This window comes from Zalophus californianus, chromosome 4 (assembly GCF_009762305.2).
Source record: "Zalophus californianus isolate mZalCal1 chromosome 4, mZalCal1.pri.v2, whole genome shotgun sequence".
Lineage (NCBI taxonomy): Eukaryota > Metazoa > Chordata > Mammalia > Carnivora > Otariidae > Zalophus > Zalophus californianus.
The window spans coordinates 43,784,226-43,804,395 of NC_045598.1; the positions used below are offsets into that span (position 1 = coordinate 43,784,226).

Sequence of the window (20,170 nt, forward strand, 5' to 3'; positions counted from 1 at the left end):
ATTCTCCAACCCACAGGAAGCTCGCAGCCCGGTGGGGGCACAGACAGGTGACCTCCTTGCCCCCTCCCCCCCGGCACTGCTTGATGGGAGCTGGGCAAGAGGCACAGTTGGGTCTGTGGGAGAACAGACCAGAGGCCCTGACCCCACCCCGGGCAGGGGAGGAATTCCCAAGGGACTAAGGCGGCGGTGAGCACAGTCCCGAGGGGAAGAGTGACTCAGCCAACAAAATAGAGGTGGGTGAAGCCCACGGCAGAGGCCAGAGGCGTGGCACCTGGGAAAGCTGGGAAGTAGAATAGCCCAGGGTGATCACTCAGTCATTCAACAGCCGCTCATTGGGTGTCTACCGCGGGCCAGGCTCTGCTCCCGGCCTGGGGCCCAGAAGTGAACAAGACCGGCAATACTCTTGGCCCTCAAGCGACTTGCCGTCTCCCAGCAGGGAGAGACACCAGACAGACAAAACCCGGATAAACAAAGAGGGTCAGGGTGTAGTAATTGAGGTGAAGAAAGTAGAGGAGGGCTGGGGTGTGGGCCAAGAGGCACAGCCTTAGCTCGGGCCCCCTGACCTTTGCTCAGAGGCCTGGTGACATGGGGACGCTGCTAATGCACGGCTTTCTTCCGATACCAGCCGAGAGGCATGCTGGCTGCCCCTGCGTCACTGCTTCCATGGATGATATCTATTTTGAGCACACCATTAGGTAAGTGGCCCCCCCTGCTTCTTGGTCCCCTTGGTCTGCCCACCACAGAGCCAGGGCCCCTCCTCCATCTCCCCACCTGGTCGGCCTGTGAGCTGCCTGGAACCCTGGAATCTGACTCGACTGACTGAGGGCCTCTGCACAGCAGGTACAGGCCCCTCTGCAGGGGTCTGGGGGACCCACAGGCCAGCAGCTGGCCTGCTGCTGGGTGCTGTGGGGTGGGTTCCCGTGGCCAGGTTTGTGGTTGGACGTTGCTGAGGTGGCATCGTGAGGTGCTTTGCTGTGTGGCTTTGGGGAAGTCAGTCTCTTTCTCTGGGCCTCAGTTTTCTTATCTGCCAAATGGAAGGGATTAGACTTAATCGGTGCTTGTCCTTTGGAACTTGGACATTCTCTGGGGGTTGTTGGTCACTGGACTGTAGAAAGGTTTCTAGGCAAGATCCCTTGGCAAAGCCTGAGTCAGAAGTTTGGGCCATTCAACCTCTGCTTACGTACCTTCCGGAACAAGGAATTCACTACCTCACAGTTTTGTTTTGTGGTTGCCTTTTAAAATTTCTATCCTGGTTAGAAAACTCTGCATCACCCTGTGCTGAGCTTTACCTCCATTTAGCTTTGCTGGGTCTCATGGAGCATGCCAAGCCCTTGGCCCAGGACAGGCCTCAGGGGTTGCACACAGTGTTCTGGCCTCCAGGACTGCTCCTAAACTCATCATCAGTGCCTAGGACACCAGACGCCAAGGGCTGATTCAGGACTTTCTGGGTACCCAGCATGTTGCGGTTAAGGAGAGAATTTGGCCAATCCCTGTCTTCATTTATTCGGTCCTTTGTCACTACTAGCATCTGTTCTGGACCAAGGCCCATGCTGGGTTTGGGGTATGCAAAGTCAACTGGAGCATAGTCCCTGTGCCCCAGGAACTCCCATTTGTCAGGAGGCAGATGTAGAAACATAATTTCAATTCAGAGGGGCACCTGCCTTGCTAATAATGATCTCTCACCTATGGGTGCTTTGTAACACTTTTTCTAAATATCTTTTATTTTAGTTTTTGATTTACAAAAAAGTTGTATCTCAGAAGATCGTATGGAGAGTTCCTACATATCTCACACCCAGCACCCAGTTTCCTATTATTAACATTTTAATTAGTACAGTACCTTTATCACTATGAATGAACTAATATTGATGTGTTATTTGTAATGCCTTTTAAATACATTAACTCATTTAATCCTCGGAACAATGCTACGAGGTTCTCGCTATTAGTATCCTCATTTTACAGATAAAGAAACTGAGGCACAGAGAGATGAAATAACTTGCTTAAGGTCATACAGATAGTGGAGGACCCAGGAGCCCCAGAGCTCTTGTTTTTAACCAGTGGGCCACATTTCCTGTATGTCTGGGGGTGAGTGTGATGGCATCGAGGGCTGTCAAAGGGGGCTCCCTGGAGGAGGTGTTCGAGCTGGCTTCAGTACCATCAACACCATATGTATGACACTCTGAAGGAGCCACAGCTCCTCTGGGCCAGTTCTAGGTCTCTGCTGCCAACACCGTTTTTGGCACTCAGAGGAGGTAGGGAGGAGAGGGCTGGGGATAGGGAGTGGGCATGCGTGGTGGATGGACCTGCTGCAGGACTCAGAGAGTGAAGGTGAGTCTGGGCCAAGGAGGGTGTGGGTGGGAGGGGAAGCCAGAAAGGATCCTGGGAAGGAGGGCAAGCTGGGGATGGGTCAGGAGCAAGGTTGGTGACCAGGAAAGGCCTGACTGCCCCTGAGGCAACCTGCAGAAGGTTTTTTGGTTTGTTTTTGTTTTTGCCATTTAAAAATATTTCAAAATGTATCTCGAAGTGGTAAGAACTCCTTTAAACATAACCTCAACATAATTGCTACACCTAAACAAAATTAGCAATAATTTCTCATGAACATCAAATAGCCAGTCAGCATTCAGGGGCTGTCTCCTAATTTTGTTTTTATTTTGTTTTGCTTTATAATTATTTTTGTTGTTCAAGTCAAGATGCAGATAAGGTTGCAACTGATTGCTGTGTCTCTTAAGTCTTTTTTATCTATAGATGCTCCCTCTCCCCCAGCACCCTGTCCCCTCACCATCTCTCTCCTTTTTTCCTCAGAATTTATTTGTGGAGGAGACCTGGTTGTTTGCCCTCTCAAGTTCTCCACCATCTGGGTTTTGCTGTTAGCATCACTGTGGTGTCATTTAATATGCTCCTCTGTTCCCGGCCAGTAAATTGGTCCCAGGGAAGGGCTTGCACAGGGCTCAGATTGTTTGCGGGAGCTGTCTCTCTGTGATGTGAACACCCGGATGGTGTGTTGGGGAGCTAGACTAGGCGGAGGCTGGGCAGTGACCCTGGGGAAGGAGCCAGTTTTGGCCTGAGATGTGGGATGGAAGAGTCAGGAGGGAAGAGGAGCTCAGGAGTCCAAATGGGTGTCTGCCTGGCTTTGGGGGAAGCTAGTCAGGAGGAGGGAGAGTAGAGGTAGGGGGGAAGAGGAAGAGGAAGAGACACAAATATCTCTTTTTGGGGGTGCTGGGTGGCTCAGTCGTTAAGCATCTGCCTTCGGCTCAGGTCATGGTCCCAGGGTCCTGGGATTGAGCCCCGCATCGGGCTCCCTGCTCCGCGGGAAGCCTGCTTCTCCCTCTCCCACTCCCCCTGCTTGTGTTCCCTGTCTCGCTGTGTCTCTCTCTGTCAAATGGGTAAATAAAATTTCAAACAAACAAACAAACAAAAAAACCCACAAATATCTCTTTTTTTAGCACCACAGAAAATAGGCTTATTTTTTACTTTAGGGATCACGGAAATTTTTTCCTAATTTCTTACCATGAAAACTCTTAAAACTCTAGAAAACTTGAATAGTGCAATGATCACCACCAGTGAGATTCAAGAGTTAACATTTTTTTGCTAAATATGCTTTATCTATATATGGATAAATAAATACACATACTTCTTTCTCTCTCTCTCTCTCTGTCTTTTCTCAACTATTTGAAAGTAAGTTGCAGACATCTTGATACTTCAGCCCTCCACATGTCAGCATGCATCTCCTAGAAATGACAGTCCTTCCATGCCTACTAGGACTGCTGACAGAATAAACAGAAACGGACAAGTCCTTGGAAACAAGAGCTTCTGTTATTTATGGGGGCCAGGCCTGGCACTGGCTCTGTCACAGCCCCTCTCACTTGACCCTCAGTAGTCATGCATCTCGGTACTTCACAGACAAGGAGATAGGCTCAGAGAGGCAAAGTGACTCATCCAAGGTCACGCAACTCAGTAGTGTGACAGTCATGCTTGAGCTGGACTGGAACCCAGGCCCATGTAGTTCTTCCCGCTGTGTCCACTGCCGCCCCTTGACAGGCATGCCCCTTGGAAGGGACCCTTCCTAGCTTTGGCGAGGAGGCTGTGTATTTGAGGAAGAAATTTGCACTGTGCCCTCTGTTTGTGAGCCAAGGCACAGAGAGATGAAAGGACTTGCTCAAGGTTGTCCCAGCCCCTGTCTGGCTCCTTCTCCTCGTCTATTCTCTGGGCACCCTCTGCTGCCTCTGAGCTGTGGGATGGAAGAGTCAGGAGGGAAGAGGAGCTCAGACATGGAGCTCCTCAGAAGAGGAGCTTAGACACGGAGCAGGCGAAGTGGCTCCTCTAGGGATTCTGACTGTTCATCCGGACATGGGAATTTTTCCAGAGGGAACAGGCTGCAGCTGGAAAGAGTGGGGCCACTGTAGTCCACAGAAGAGTCTAGAACCCTGGCTCTGTTACCTTTTAGTTGGGTAAACTCGGGCAGATGGCTTACCCTCTCTCATGTTCAATCCCCCTAAACCTATCTGTCAAGCTAATCTGGAGGCTCTAATGAGGTAATGCATGGTGCTTGGCACAGGGTAGGCTCGGCACAGAGTAGGCGTTCTTTAAATGTTTCCGTTTTCCTTCCCACCCTCTGTTTACAGTCCCTTGCACTTAGTGGGCTTTCAATAGATGTGGAGTGCGTTGATCCAGTAGGCCACTGTTTATGGAGGACCCAGCCGGTGCCATGTGCTAGGCCTTGGAGGGTCAATGCAGAGCAGGACAGGTGTGATCCTGGCCCCAGTGGAGTTTAAGGATTGTGCGGGAGACGGAGTTGCCTCTGTTGGAAGAAGCGTCGGGAGGGTGAATCTTATCAAGTGACAGAGGGGCAGGGCAGGTTCCCTGAGGAGGGGACTGTCGAGCCTCAAGAAAAGAGAAGCTTGAACATTCACTGGCCAGGGGAGAGGGGAATGAAATCATGCCACTTCTCCCAGCCTCCGCCTCCCCACCTGTAAAATGAGGTGCTCACGCTGTCTCGCCAGCTTGCTTTGAGGACTCAGTGACATTGCCGATGTGAACATGGCCTGTAAGCCATGACGTTGCCCTGCCAGTTCCCCCAGCAGAGGCCCTGCAAGTGTCTGGGCCCCCTCTTCCTTCCCTCTCTCCCTTCTGGAAGGCCCACCTCCTGCTTTTCTCTCCCCAGTGTCGGACAAGTGGTGAATATCAAGGCCAAGGTGAACCGGGCCTTCAACTCCAGCATGGAGGTGTGTGGGGTGGCTGCTGCCTGGCTGTGGGTAGCAGGGTGGCTGGGGTTTCTACCTCCTCTCCCTTCTCAGCCCCCAGCCTGGGCACACTCACATTCACAGGGCCCTGGTGGAGGCAGCAGAGTTCGGGAACAGCTGGCCGGGCTGGGAGGATCCTAAGGCTCTTCCCGTCCAACACCCCATAACACAGAAGGGAAAACTGAGGCCCAGGGAGGGGAAGAGACTTGCCCCAGGTCACCAGGTCATATAGATTCCAACCCGAGACTTGACTTTCAGCCTCCTGGGTCTTCACATCTCACCTCAGTCCCTCTTCAGCAGCCAGGTGGTCGTGGGAAATTGGGGAAGACAGCCGCTGGGCCTGACCCTGGAGGCAGCAGGGCTGGAGCAGGGAGAGCCTGGACTTCAGGGCATTGGCTTACCTCCCACAGCCTCTGTCTTCCCTTCGGTGAAATGGGAGCATGATTCCTGTGCTGCGGGGTTCTTAAGTGAGCTCTGCGAGCTCTGGGTGAGAGACTCTCTTTCCCACCTATGGATGGCAGTCCTGGGCAGCTTCCCCTAGCTGGGCCGCTGGTTACTGAGGGGCCATTGAGGCTGGGAGGGCAGAGTCCTGACTACCTCTGGGTACCCCCTGGACATCCCCCCAGATGTCTGTCTTTTCAGTATAGCCAACATTTTACCTACTTTAAGTCCTTTCCTAGATACAGTCTCATTTTCATTCTCCCCTAGGTATGTTCTTTCCCATTTCATTCATTCATTCATTCATTCATTCATTCATTCATTCATTCATATTTTAAGTAGGCTCCACGCCCAACGTGGGGCTTGAACTCACAACCCTGAGATTAAGAGTCACACGCTCTATCAACTGAGCCAGCCAGGCGCCCTGTGCTCACTCCCATTTTATAGATGAGGAAACCAAGGACCACAGAAGGGAAGTGACTTGCCCAAGGCTTTCCAGGGATCCAGGGGTAGAATCAGAACCTGTCTCAGGTTTCTGGCCTCCTAGACTCAGCAGGTGATACAGAAGCATGAGGCCTGGCCTGGGGCGGGCCCTCCTGTCTCATGGAGTTGTGGAGCCTCAGGTTGGGACCTCCATTTCTCCCCTCCTCACTCCTCCTACCTTTTCTTCCTCTCCAGGTGGGCATCCAGGTGGCCTCTGAGGACCTGTGCTCTGAGAAGCAGTGGAGTGTGTGCAAGGCCTTGGCCACCTTTGTGGCCCACCGGGAGCTCTCCAGGGTAGGGGGCTACACCTGGCCGCTCCATGCTGCTGGGCCGCCTGGCTGCTTGTCATGGCAGGCCGGGACCGGGGCCATGAGGTTGGGGGTTAGTGGAGGGGTGGAGGTGGGGGTGCTTCAGGGAATTCACAGAGGAAGCTCCCCCCGACTGTAGCCAGACCTCAGGCACCTTCCCTCGCTCCTCTTCCCCACCTCTCCGTGTGCGTCTCATGTGGGATTCTTCAGATCTCCCCATTCCCTTACGTGTCATATAGACCTCCCCCATCTTCTGTGCCCTTGCCCAAGAAAGGGGTCTGGGGACACTTGGAGAACGAAAGTGATCTATCAGTCAACATGGAGACAGGAAGTTGGGGACAAAGAGGGGACGAAGACTCGTAACCATCCAGCAGCAGCCCCAGGTGTGCGATGAGGCACAGCCCCTCCTGCTGCTCCAGGAAACCTGTCCTGAGCATCCTCCCATGCCACACGCCCCCCCCCCCCCCCCCCCGTCCCAGGTGAAGCTGAAGCAGACCACACCACAGACGGAGGAGGAGAAGATGGAGCACAGCGTGGCGGCTGAGCGCCGGCGCATGCGGTTGCTCTATGCGGACACCATCAAGGACCTCCTGGCCAACTGCGCCATTCAGGATGGTGAGTGGCCGTGGGTGCGGAGAGCAGCTGACATCCCGCATGCCCCTGTCTGTCCTCGGCCCCTGCTGGGCAGTCGGGGAAGGACACTCCCACGCACAGGCCTGATGGCCCTCTTGCCTCAAGGTCTCCTTCCAGGAAGGGCATGTTTGGCCTCTTGCTCAGCTCCTGGGAGCTGTGACGATGGAATTAGGACATGAGGAAAACCCTTTATTGTCCACAGAGTGTATTTGGATGTTTAGGATTCAGGGTATTTGGTAAGGTGCTATTGAGCATGGCCTTAAAGACTATAGGATTTTTTAAAAAGCATATGTGTGTGTGTGTGTGTGTGTGTACGTACACATATATACATACATATATGCACACATATATGCATATATTATAGGCACACATATATACATACATATATACACATATCTACATACATATATGCCCACACATATGCATATAGATGCAGGCACACATATATACATACACACATGCACACACATATACGTATATGCATATAGATATACACACACATACATACATGCATATATGCGCACACACACATACATGCACACACATGCATATAGATACAGGCACACATACACATATACACATGTGCGCACACATACATATATGCACACATGTGCACACACACGCACACACATACATATATACACACACATCTACATACATACCTGCCCACACATATGCATATAGATGTAGGCACACACATATACACACATATGCACACACAATACATGTATACACACATACATATATGCACACATATGTGCACGCACACACATGCACACACATATACATGCATATGTGCACACATATACATTTAGATATATGCACGCATATATACATATAGATATATGCACGCACACAAAAATAGTATAGACATACATATACATATAGAATAAAAAGCAAGACTCTCTCTTACCCAGAACCCGGGCCCCCTCCAGTTGCTCATTTTTGGGCACCTTTCCGGAAGATTCCCTGCATATTTAAGCGTACCGTGTATTATTTAGCCCTCTCTTTTTACCCAAAAGGGAGCATACAGTACATACTGTTCTATATCTTACTTCTTTCCCCTTAAAAGTGCATCTTGGAGATTGTTCTATACCAGCACACAGATCTCCTGTGGAGTGGTAGGATTTTGACAGATGGAGAGATGAGGAAAGGTTTTTCTTGACGGAGAACACAGGCTGGGCAAAGGCCCAGAGGGGTAACCTTGGATTCACTCACCGATCTCCGGAGCAGGAGGATGTGGAGTCTTCTTGAACCCTAGAGGAGGCAACTGTAGGACAATTCAAGTGTAGTTCAGCTGCGCAGAGTGGGAGAGAGCAGGAGGGAGCAGCTGGCCCTAGGGAAGCAGCGAAAGGGGCTCCCAGGTCCATGCGCCTTGTGCCTATGGAGTCTGGGGGCTGTGGCTGAGGAGGCCCGGCTCTTGCTACTGTCTTGAGACCCCCCTCGAGCCATCCATCCACCGCAGCGTCCAGGTCCCTGTTGTCCTGACAGCTCTTCCACCTAAGGGTTAGTCCAAAGGCCTCAGCATGGCATCTGGGCCCTTGGCCGGCTACTCAGCGTCACCTGGTGCTGACCCTTGTTTTGCCCTCGCCTCCACCTAAGCCAAGGCCTCGTTGCTTCCTGTGACCGTCCTGCCCGTCCTGCCTCCAGATCTCAGCTCGGGCCCCCCATCCACCTCCCCTCCTGCCTACCTGTGGCATCTTGGAGCAGCCGGCAAGCCAAGTGAAAGGCCACCTCTCTGATGGGCCCTCCCTGACGAGGTCTCTCTTCCTGGTCGGTGGGAGATACACGGCACCTCCTTGGGTTCGGGGCGTCATATCAGCATCTGCTCCTCTGACCCCCACAGCCCTGTCCACTCTTGGGCCTCTCCTGCTGAGGATCTCCTGATGCCATTCCCCTGAGGGACAGGGCCTGTCAGGGCAGAGAACTATCATTTTGAGAGGCTGTCTCCTGAGTTTGGTGCCGTGAGATCACACTTCATCTTCACAGTCCAGTGGCTTGGGTCTGACATCCGCCCTTCACCAATGAGGAAACGGAGGGTCAGAGGGTCAGGTTCCCTGACTGGCCCGTCGTACAACCTGTGTAGGGTGGTGCTGGGGTTCAGACCCAGGCGTGTCTTCTCTGTAGGTGGGTGTCCCGTCCACTGCCCCATGACAGCCTCACCTCTCTCAGCCCGAGTGTCCCTGCTCCTCACTCTCAGTGCTGAGTCAATACAAGAATCTGGGTGACCGGGAATGCTGGTGGCGCGGGGGGGGGGGGGTGCTGGGTTTGCCCCGTGGGAGGGTCTGCCCTTGGGAACCTCTCCCCTTCCCACCTCCCTCCCTCTGCCCTTCCTGGGGCAGATCTGGAGAGCAGGGACTGCAGCTGCATGGTGCCCGCCGAGAAGACCCGCGTGGAGAGCGTGGAGCTGGTCCTGCCTCCCCATGCCAACCACCAAGGCAATACCTTTGGGGGCCAGATCATGGCCTGGATGGAGAACGTGGCCACCATCGCAGCCAGGTGAGGGAAGAGTGCACTGTCTCTGCCTTCCCTCCTTTCTCTTCCTCTTTCCCTTGGCCTACTCCCTCTGGGGGAGAAACCCCAGCTTGGTGTTGGCGTTGAAGGCTTCAGGAGCTTGGCTGTTCTGTTAGGGAAACCTAGGGCTTTCAGACCCAGAGAGCCAGAGAGGAGTGATTTTTCTGTGAGCTGGCCGTTCCCTCCCTGGCGCAGTCCTCATCACCTGCGTGGGAAATACCGCCTCCCTAACCCTGCACTGCAGCCTCCCGTTGGCCTGGCCCTGCCTGCTTTCTTCCTGTATCTTATGCTCCCTGCACCTCAAGCCATTTGCCCTTCCCCATTCCCGTCCTCCGGGTTCCCAGCGCTGCCTCTGCTCCTGCTCTACCCGCACCCCCCCTGCCCCCACCGTGCCACTTCCTCTCTTTTGGTCTGCCGAAGTCTACGAAGCCTCTCTGTTTCCTTCTCCCTAGAGGTGAAAACAATTCATTCCTTCTTCTAGAATCTCTGCACTTCTCCAGGGCTTGTTCCCTACATATGGGGGTATTTTTTTTCCCAAAGATTTTATTTATTTATTTGACAGAGAGAGACACAGTGAGAGAGGGAGCACAAGCAGGGGGAGCGGGAGAGGGAGAAGCAGGCTTCCCGCCGAGCAGGGAGCCCGACGCGGGGCTCGATCCCAGGACCCTGGGACCATGACCTGAGCCGAAGGCAGAGGCTTAACGACTGAGCCACCCAGGCGCCCCATGGGGGTATTTTTTTATAGCTATGATAACTGACACTCACTGACTGACCCTCATACCTCCATGACTTTGTATTTGCTATTCCCTCTGCCAGGAGTGCCCTCCTTAACCCATGTCTTCCTCAGCCAGGGTAATTACTCCTCACCTCTAAAGAGCCTGGCTCAAATGGGCCCTCCTCTGTGTTGACCCTGTGGGACCCAGTGCAAAAGCAATGCCATTTTGGGCAGCCCAGCCTACGTGTGCGATAAGATCTCAGAGGCGGGTCACAGCCCAGATAGTCAGGGAAGGCTTCCTGGAGAACAGCTCTTGAGCTGGGCCTTGAATGACAAGTAGCTTTGGGTAAGGGGAGGGCTTCTAGGTAGTAGAAGGAGCAGGTGCTGGGGTGTAAAGGTCGAGGGAACATGGGGGAAGGGATTAACCCCAAGGCCTGTCCTTTCATCGGTCACCTCAAGCTTAGCTGCTTGCTAGCCATGCATAGACCTGAGTGTTCTAAGCTGTGAAATGGGACTTCAGTTCTGTTCCTCTGGGCAGAAGTGTCCCGGGTTGAGTGGGAGTGGGTGTGTCAGAGGACAGTGCATGTGAGCTGGGTCTGTAGATGGGGGCAGGGGAGAGGCTGGTCCAGGCCTGTGGCTGAAGCACTGGGGCATTTGTCCTGTCTCTCCAACCCCTGCTTCCTCCAGCCGGCTGTGCCGCGCCCACCCTACGCTGAAGGCCATTGAGATGTTCCACTTCCGGGGCCCCTCCCAGGTCGGGGACCGCCTAGTACTCAAGGCCATCGTGAACAACGCCTTCAAACATAGGTAAGGAGTGGGACCAGGGCCCCCTGGGATTGAGGGTTCTTCCTGACCCAGTTGCAAAGCTGCCAGGAGCCCTTTCCCCTGCAGATGAGGCCCATGAGGTCTAAACCCTGCCCAGCTGCAGGGCGCCTTCACCATGACTGAGATGCAGCTCTGTTCTTCCCTCCTCTGGGCTCTCCAGCCCCGTGGCTCCTGTGGTCTCAGATCAGACCCTATGCTCAGCGTGTCTCTGTCTCTCTTCCCGGCTCCTGCCGCTGGGCCTGGCGCACTGTGCGTGCTCACATCATAGGGCCCCCTCTTGCCAGTGTTCCATCATTTATCAAATCCTTCCTTTTCTCCTAAAACAGTTCATTCCTGGAGCCCTTAATTTGGAATGAAACCTAATACCTCCGAGAAAGCTTACTTTAAATATGTATCTTTGTTGGTGATTTCAGAGATCATAATGTAGTTGTTAAAAGTGAGGGAATCAGGCTCCCTGGGTTCCAGTTTGGCTCACCTTTTACTGGGTGTGTGGCTTTAGGCAACTTACTCCACATCTCTGAGTTTCAGGGTTTTTTAATAGCTGTACTCTTTATTTGTTTATTTATTTATTTCAGGGAGAGAGAGAGAGAAAGCCTGCAAACAGGGGTCGGGGGTAGGTTAGGGGCTGGGGTCCAGAGGCAGGAGGACCACAGGGTCCACAGGGGGAGGACCAGAGGCAGAGGGAGAGAGAGAATCTCAAGCAGGCTCCGCGCTCAGCATGCAGTCCCACACGGGGCTCCGTCTCACGGCCCTGAGATCATGACCTGAGCCAAAATCAAGAGTCAGACGCTCAACTGACTGAGCCACCCAGGCGTCCCACTTGAGCTTCAGCTCTTTTGCCCGTAAACGGGCTCACCACAACGACACCATAGTTGTGACGAGTCAGTGAGGTCTTACTGGTAGTATGCCAGAGAAACTGTGCAGTGCAGGATTATTATTCCTGTTATGGTCATCGCTCAGTCTGCTGCTGTGCGGGGGGAAGGGAGGGGAAGCCCTGAACTAGCAACTGCAAGGCCCCCCTTCCAGCTCAGCTTTCCTTCCTGGCTGTTGTGTGACCTTGGGCCAGTGACTGTCCTTTTCTAGGTCTTGGCTCCCCCTCTGCGTAACGTCCACATGCTGGGATCATAGAGCTTCCTAAGTGACGGGGGTGAGGGTGGCTGCTTTTTATAATTCATGAAGATGGATATATAGAAATAGCAGCAACTGAGCTGTCAGGAGCATGGCTGTTAGAGCTTTGTGAAGATGTGCATAAGGGACATTTTTCCAAGTAGGCTCTGCACCCCCACCTTCATGCTCATGTCCTTCCAGAATCCTTTGCAGTTTACATTGCATATTATATACATATATGTACACATATATGTATATTCATGTGTGTACATATATATGCATATATTACATTACATATTATGGATACATATATATGTACATACGTGTGTGTGTGTGTGTGTGTGTGTGTGTTGGGGAGCCCCATTCCCTAGCTGTTAGCCCATGAGCGCATGGACCAAACCAGTTTATTCACTTCTGTGACCCCAGTGACTAGCATAGGGCCAGGCATGTAGTAGGTGCTCTGTAAACACTAATGAAAGGGAATAGTTCTGGGTTTCCTACCAGAGGGATTCTGATCTGGGCTGGGGCTGCTGGGAGAGCTGCAGGAGTATATGTGTGTGCACGGGTGTGCGTGTGTGTTGGGGAGCGGGCACGGGCTCAGGAAGGTCCGTCCAGCATGGAAGCGGCCGTCCCTCTCCTTCAGCATGGAGGTGGGCGTGTGCGTGGAGGCTTACCGCCAGGAGGCTGAGACGCATCAGCGGCACATCAACAGTGCCTTCATGACCTTCGTGGTCCTGGACGCAGATGAGCAGCCTCGGACACTGCCCTGGGTTCGGCCCCAGCCTGGGGTGAGTGGCACCCTGCCCCACCACCAGCTCCCCTCCCTCCCTGCCCAGGGATGGTGGGGCCTGCTAGCCCCTGACACAGCCGGGGAGTGATGGGCTCAGCCCTGCTCCTCTGCCGGGGCACAGCCAGCTCGCAGTGCCCTGTGACCCCCGGAGATGCCCCTTGTGCAAGGCAGGCACCTTGGTCTGCCTGAAAGAACTTGGCCCCATGTATGGGTCTAGCTCAGTTAGGTGCCTCACAGGGCAGAGAATTGGCTGTGAAAACCCCGCAGTCCGCAGCTGGTCATTGGTGGGGATGGGGTTGGGGGAGGAGGGAGCCCGACAGACGAGGGGCGGTGAACAGTTCACAAGGGCCTCTCAGCCTGCGCCGGTTAACGTTCATGAGTGGGGAGACATCAGAAGCACTGGTTAAGAGGTGGGCTCCGGGTCAGGCCATCAGGGTTCCGTTCCTGGCCCCACTCCTTATCCCTGTGACCTTGGGTAAGCCACTCATCTTTCTGTGCCTCAGTTTCCTCCTCTGTAAAATGGGGCTAATATGAGTACCAACTTGAGAGGGTTGTGGCAAGGCTTGACATTCTGCACGGAAGGCACTTTAGAAGAGTGCCTGGTAGCAGCAAGTGCCCAGGAAATGTGGGTTCTTACTAGCACTGTCTGTGCAGAGGAGGATGTCGAGGCCCAGCGAGGGCAGGTGGTGTTCCCAGAGTCACTCAGAGAGTCTGGGGGAAGCTAGGGCTGGAGCTCAGAGACTCGGCCCTTTCCTGTCTAGGCTGCTTTGCCTCAGGCTGCCCCCGTGAGACCTGAGGTCCACATCAGGGCTGCAGGGCCTCCTCGGGCCGTGGGGGGCAGACAGTAACACGGGGGTGGGAGTGGGGAGCAGGGCACAAGCAGCTCATCTGGCCCGCACCACAGTCTGTCCCTGCGTCTCTCCCCAGGATGGCGAGCGGCGCTACCGAGAGGCTAGTGCCAGGAAAAAGATCCGACTGGACAGGCGAGTGCGGGTTGGGTGGTGGGAGGGGACACGGGTTCAGGGCTGTCCACCTGCTCCCCAGGCCCCAGGGACCACCATTTCTTCAGTGCCATCCCTGGGTTGGGCACTGGGCTGGGCCCTTTACGTCCACGCAGCCTCTCTACCCGGCGGTCTTCCTGGCTCCTTATCCAGGCGAGGACACTGAGCACAGAGGGATTAGGCGGCCATGGGCGTACAGATACAGGAATGATGGGCAGAGTGCGAATTTGAACCTGGTGGGCTCTGGCCACTTCTGAATCCTGGGTTCCTTCCATTGACCCTGATGTGTGTTGGGCAGATGAAAAAAGGTCCCTAGAGGAGAGGCAGTTGCTCAAGACACACAGCCAGGTGTGAACCACTGCTGCTAAAGCACTTTCCAGAGCGGAACGTGCTGGAAATACACTGAGGTTTGCTATCTGTGCAGATAGGAAAAGTGTGCATCTCCGGAGCACTTATCATAGGCCAACCCCCGTCTTCATGACCACCCCACGAGGCACATGCAACACCCAATCCCACTGTTGAGAAGAGGCCGCTGCTTTAGCCAGAGCCAACTGCTCAGGGAGGGCGTGGGGACTGAGCCTTCCCCCGGCACTCTGCCCCTGGCCTTGCTCTGCTTCTGAATGAGTTTGTACGCTCTCAGCTCCCGTTTTCTGGGTGCGCAGCCCGTCTCCATGGCCAGACAGGAGTCCCTCCCCCGCTGCTGCGCTGAGCACCCAGAGCGAAGTCTTCTGAAAGACCTGGGCTCCCCAGGGACCATGGTTGTCCTCTTTCCTCTCGCAGGAAGTACATTGTGTCCTGTAAACAGGCAGAAATGCCCCTCTCTGTTCCCTGGGACCCTAGCAACCAGGTAAGGCCTTCTGCTCTGAGGGGGCAGTCCGCCAGCCCGTATTGGGACTAGGGAGGGGGTACCCTGACTCTCCATTCTTGTCAGAATGGGTTTGGGAGCAGGCCTGAGGGGGACAGGTTACTGTGTCATGACTCAAGATTGGTACAGTTTAGCAAGGGGCTTTCCTCGGTCCCCGTTTAGCAGGAGGGAGCTGAGGCCCCAAGATGAGCATCACACAGCAAGTCTGGCCGAGGTGGGGCCTCCTGTCCCAAAGCCCGGGCCCAGCCCCCAGCCCCCACCCGCCTTCACAGCCCAATGTCCTCTCCCCCGGTCCAGCGTGGCCCTGGCCCAGAGCCCCCGAGGAAGGGGAGAAGGTGAGGCTTCTGTCTGTGTTCTGGTCCAGGTGTACCTGAGCTACAACAACGTCTCCTCCCTGAAGATGCTCGTGGCCAAGGACAACTGGGTGCTGTCTTCGGAGGTCAACCAGGTAGCTGACCCCACCCACCAGCAGAGGTGGCTGATCTCAAGCAACAGAACTTCTTTCAACCGCTCGTGTCAAAAGGGGATTTTTTTTTTCCAATATTTTATTTATTTATTTATTTGAGAGAGAGAGAGCGAGAGCGAGCGAACGTGTATGAGTGGGGGTGGGGACAGAGGGAGATGGAGAAGCACCCACAGGACCCAGAGTGGAGAACCCCCAAATCTTTCTCTCCTGCCCACCCACCATCTGGCCCCCAACCCCTCATCTCTGCTGTTCTCTGCCCTGCTGCTTCCTCCCTGCAGAGTTAGGGCCAATGGGCAAGCCTGGGTTGAGGCGAGACGTGAGCTCTGCCTGTGCCCTGGGGAGAGTCACTTCCCCCACCTGTGACATTAGGGGCTTTAAAAGGCGCCTGGCTCTGAGGACCCGTTCCATTGTTGCCTTGGTCACCGCTTCCTACTGCACACTTCTGTCCCCCTGCGCCAAATTCTCTCAGCAGCCCCTTTTCATGGGGATGGGACTGAGCCTCAGAGGGGTTGAGTCACTTTTTCACAGTCACACAGCAAGTCAGTGGCAGCCCTGAGCTGCCAGCCCCGGGCCTCCAGCATCCGAGTCAGCCCGGCCCCTCACCCGGCATAGCCCGGGGACGGGACGCGGCACGAGGCTGCCCTCTGTCCCGAGCAGGTCCGCTTGTACACTCTGGAGGAAGACAAGTTCCTCTCCTTCCACATGGAGATGTCAGTGCACGTGGACGCCACCCAGGCCTTCCTGCTGCTCTCGGACCTGCTGCGGAGGCCCGAGTGGGACAAACACTACCGGTGAGGGCCAAGGTGCCAGTGGGGCAGGGTGCTTTGCTCAGGCCTGGTGGGGACGCTGGGCCCTCAGGTGTCCCTTGCTGGGCCATCCCCCATTATGCTCAGCCCTTCCTAGCCAGCTAAAGCCGGGCATGGGGGGGAGGGTGGTGTGGGGGGAATTGTAGTTCTGTGTTGGGTGGGTGTCAGAGTCAAGGGCATTCTGAGCCCTCAGGGAAGGGACTGAGCCTGTGTTCCTGCTCTTGCTGTCTCTCTGTCAAATAAATAAAATCTTAAAAAAAAAAAAAAAAAGCCCTGTTTCTGACCCACCTGGCTCTGTGACCTTGGGCAAGTCCCCTCCTTTCTAGGCCTGTTTTCCTCCTCTGAAAATGGGTACTTGAGGTGTAGGTCATGCATTTGCACTCTGGGATAGAGCAGTGATTTTCTTTCTTTTAAATCTCCCCTTTTTGTTTTTTCTTTTAAATTTCCCCTTTTTTTATTTTTGATTTTATATATTTATTTGAGAGAGAGAGCACAAGCGGGGATAGGGGCAGAGGCAGAGGGAGAAGCAGGCTTCCCGCTGAGCAGGGAGCCCGATGCGGGGCTCGATCCCAGGACCCTGGGATCATGACCTGAGCCGAAGGCAGACGCTTAACCGACTGAGCCACCCAGGCGCCCCTAGATCAGTGATTTTCAAACCATGTTCTGTGGAGTTCTGTGTCCCCACAGGAAGCTTAGGCACCACTCGGTGGGGGTTAGAAGGCTGAGGGGGGCGGGTGGGCTCCCCCCCCAGCTTCACGGGAACTAATGGGACGGCCGGTTGGATGAATTCACCCAGTTTGCCAGCTCTTCTTAGGGGTGTGTGCGTGTATATGTTATTTTTGAATGTAGTGAGTTACTGACTATAAATGTTATTCCTAGGAATACGTTTGTTCCCCGAATTTACTGATTCTCCATGTGAATATTTTCTTCCTGAATTTAGCCAAGGAAGATAAATCTGTTCTTAGGAAAACAGCCAAAATTTCAGTATTTAATATGAGAATGTTAAAGTTGAACCTGGTATTTTTTCAAATTCCTTTAAAGTCATTTTCTGTTGTGCCAACACCTTACTTTGGTCATTTCTCCCGTGGCTGCTTTACGAGGAGCCTATATTCCCAAGTATATCCATAAGGAGGGTCTGTGTGTGTGGAAATTCAGTGAGCAGGTTGTCTGGTGAGTGGAGATTGACAAATTGCCTTCCCCTTCCCACCCCCCATCTATCTTACCAGTGTGGGCCTGCTCGTGGCTGTTTTTATACAGGCTTTCTGTTTAAGGTTTGGCACATATTGCTTTAAAAAGCCTTGGTCAGGGGACGCCTGGGTGGCTCAGTCGGTTCAGTATCTGCCTTTGGCTCCGGTTGTGATCCCAGGGTCCTGGGATTGAGCCCCCCATCCGGCTCTTTGCTCAGCAAGGAGTCTGCTTCTCCCTCTGCCTCTCCCCCCACTTGTGCTCTCTCTCTCTCTCAAATAAATGAATAAAATCTTAAAAAAAGAAAACCAAAAAAGTGAAAAGCCTTGGCCTAGGTGACCCCAAGCCTATTGGCAGTGACATTCTACAAAGCTGGGAGGTAATTTGGTGGTGGATGTTGGGGGCGTTGGGCCTGTGGTAGGAAGGCTTCTTGGAGGAGGCAGGCTGCTGTGGGCCTTGAAGGCTACGTCAGATCTCCATACTTGATGGGATTGGGGCGGGGGAGTGTCCCAAGGGGAAAGGGAGCCCTTAGCTGCTTCCCCCGACCCTGCCCATAGCACCCTGTTCGTGAGGCAGCCTCTGAGGGTGGGTGGGAGAGCAGGGAAGAAGGTGGCAGTGTCGGGCACGGTCATACATGTTTCTGTGCACGTGTATGTATTGGTGTAAGCCTGTGTGTGTACCTGAACACATATGTGCAGTGTGCCTGCCGCCTGAGGGGTAGAGCTCTGGCCCCCGACAGTCTGGGCACGTTCCAGCTCTGCTTCCTTAATGCCTGTGGCTGTGAGCAGATTATTTACCTGAGCCTCAGCCCCTCATCTGTACAATGGGGATGCTGAGAGGACCTATTGCGTCGGCTGCTGTGGGATTAAATGAGATAGTACGTGGAAAGCACTTGGAACAGTGCCTGGCACATGGCAGGTGCTCCTAACCAGTAAACTGTCACACATCTGTGTGGGGCTGTGTATGCACTGGTGGGTATCTACGTGAGTCTGTGTGTGCTCACAGATGTTCCTTTGCACATACCTTTGTTCCCGTGTCTGTTTGCATTTGTGTGTGTACGTGTCTGTGTGTGTTCGTGCGTGCTTGGCCTGGCCTTCCTGCCCTCCTGTGGCCCCTGCTGAGCAGTGTAGGGGGTAAAGTGTCCCCCAGACATCTGCTCAAGAAGGCTGAAGCGTGGCAGGGCCTGGGCCAGATTGGCTGGCACAGGAGGAGCTGGGAGTCCTGACCTCTGGGCCTCCCTACAGGAGCGTGGAGCTAGTGCAGCAGGTAGATGAGGACGATGCCATCTACCATGTCATCAGCCCTGTCCTGGGTGGTGATGCCAAGCCCCAGGACTTTGTGATCCTGGCCTCTCGGCGGAAACCTTGTGACAACGGGTAGGTGCTGGCCTGTGGAGGCGGGAGGCGGGAGGCGGCGGGAGGCGGGAGGTGGCGGGAGGCGGGAGGTGGGCAGAAGGGGACATCAGCTTAGACTCAGAGCTCTGTTTGCCATGTGGGACTCCAGGCACCGCTTGGCTTTTCGGGGCTGCCCTGGCCTTGCTGTGGGCAAAATGGAGGATGGGGGTACCCATCTCGCCTCTGGTCACATGTGCTCTAAGGCAGGGTGGTCTCTGTCCCTGGGGTGGCAAGACTGGCTTACCCCAGGCATGGCAGGCCCTTGCTCACGTGGCCACCTCCTTGGCCTCCACCCTCTGAAGGCCCGACTGAAGAGGGATAAGGCCGCCAGCTCTGCCAGGATGCACGGTATCACTTCTGCTAGAGACAAGCACAGAAAACTGAAGCATGAAAATCCAAAGTGTGGGACTCCTTTGAGCATCTGCAGTGGAGGGGCTTTTCCAGAAAATCTGCAATGAAACCATGCTGGCTCCTGGCAAATTCAGGGCTGCTAACGCACAAGGACCACCTCTCTCTAGCCTGGCCCAGAGCCAGCTGTCGGGCCTTTTAAGAGTTTATGTGCCTCAGTCTGGTGAGGGGGTGTGTGTGGAGGGGCCTCCGGGGCCTGAGCTGGGCGGAAACAGGCCCTCACCTTCTCTTCCTGTGCCCTTGTCCACCCTTGCTTGGCTCCAGGGACCCCTATGTCATCGCGATGCGGTCAGTTACGCTGCCCACACACCCTGAGACGCCAGCATATAGGCGTGGGGAGACACTCTGCTCGGGTTTCTGCTTCTGGAGAGAGGGGGACCAGCTGACCAAGGTGAGGCCGGTGTTCCCTTACCACCCCCCCAGGTCCCCCCAAAGCCACATGCATGTCCAGAGCTCGGTGCTGTGGGCTCAACTCCATACCTGGGCCCCACCTGCAGGCTCTCTTCTAGCTTGGGGGAGCCTATGAGTGTCAGGGGCTGAAAACATAAGATCTAATCTGTGCAGAGATGAGACGGTAAGGTGTTGGAAAAAGCTCTGGATGCTGAGGGCAGAGGCCTGGGTTCTGATCTAAAATTCATGTCATTATTTACTTGTATACCTCTCTTGTCTGGGAAGGCTTTATATGGTTCTCAGGGCCCATAAAACTCAGCAGGGCAGTCAGTGCTATTTGAAAATGTGGGGGAGGAGGCCGAGGGTGGGGGGGGTTACTGCGCTCCCCGCCTCAGGGCCTGGGTAGGAATGAGGCTGGTGTTCGCTAACTTACAATACACTTACCTCGGACTTCTCAGCACAGTCCCTGAGCTTATTTCTAACTTGCTTCCATGACCCTAGAGCACCATTTGTCCATGCTGGGCTGTGGAGACCCAGCCGTCCTCCAGAACCTCCCCCATATGAACTGTGCGTGGTCACTGAGGGAAGCGGGGTTGTCAGCCCCC

At 54.4% G+C, this 20,170-nt stretch overlaps 1 protein-coding gene and 1 non-coding gene across 3 annotated transcripts in view; one reads left to right on the plus strand and one right to left on the minus strand.

The window, feature by feature from the left end:
• Window positions 1-20,170, plus strand: part of ACOT11 (acyl-CoA thioesterase 11) — a 48,810-nt gene that overhangs the window by 28,189 nt on the left and 451 nt on the right. For both annotated transcript variants that reach the window (XM_027574713.2, XM_027574708.2), the window contains exons 3-15: window positions 626-695; window positions 5,159-5,219; window positions 6,354-6,452; window positions 6,946-7,081; window positions 9,442-9,598; window positions 11,016-11,135; window positions 12,904-13,048; window positions 13,978-14,033; window positions 14,832-14,898; window positions 15,281-15,364; window positions 16,040-16,173; window positions 18,618-18,749; window positions 19,440-19,566. In XM_027574713.2, the coding sequence (XP_027430514.2) occupies window positions 626-695; window positions 5,159-5,219; window positions 6,354-6,452; window positions 6,946-7,081; window positions 9,442-9,598; window positions 11,016-11,135; window positions 12,904-13,048; window positions 13,978-14,033; window positions 14,832-14,898; window positions 15,281-15,364; window positions 16,040-16,173; window positions 18,618-18,749; window positions 19,440-19,566 (1,388 nt within the window). The remainder of the gene's footprint in view (window positions 1-625; window positions 696-5,158; window positions 5,220-6,353; window positions 6,453-6,945; window positions 7,082-9,441; window positions 9,599-11,015; window positions 11,136-12,903; window positions 13,049-13,977; window positions 14,034-14,831; window positions 14,899-15,280; window positions 15,365-16,039; window positions 16,174-18,617; window positions 18,750-19,439; window positions 19,567-20,170) is intronic.
• Window positions 6,024-6,096, minus strand: TRNAK-CUU. Its single transcript has one exon. It is a non-coding gene; the product is annotated as a tRNA-Lys (tRNA).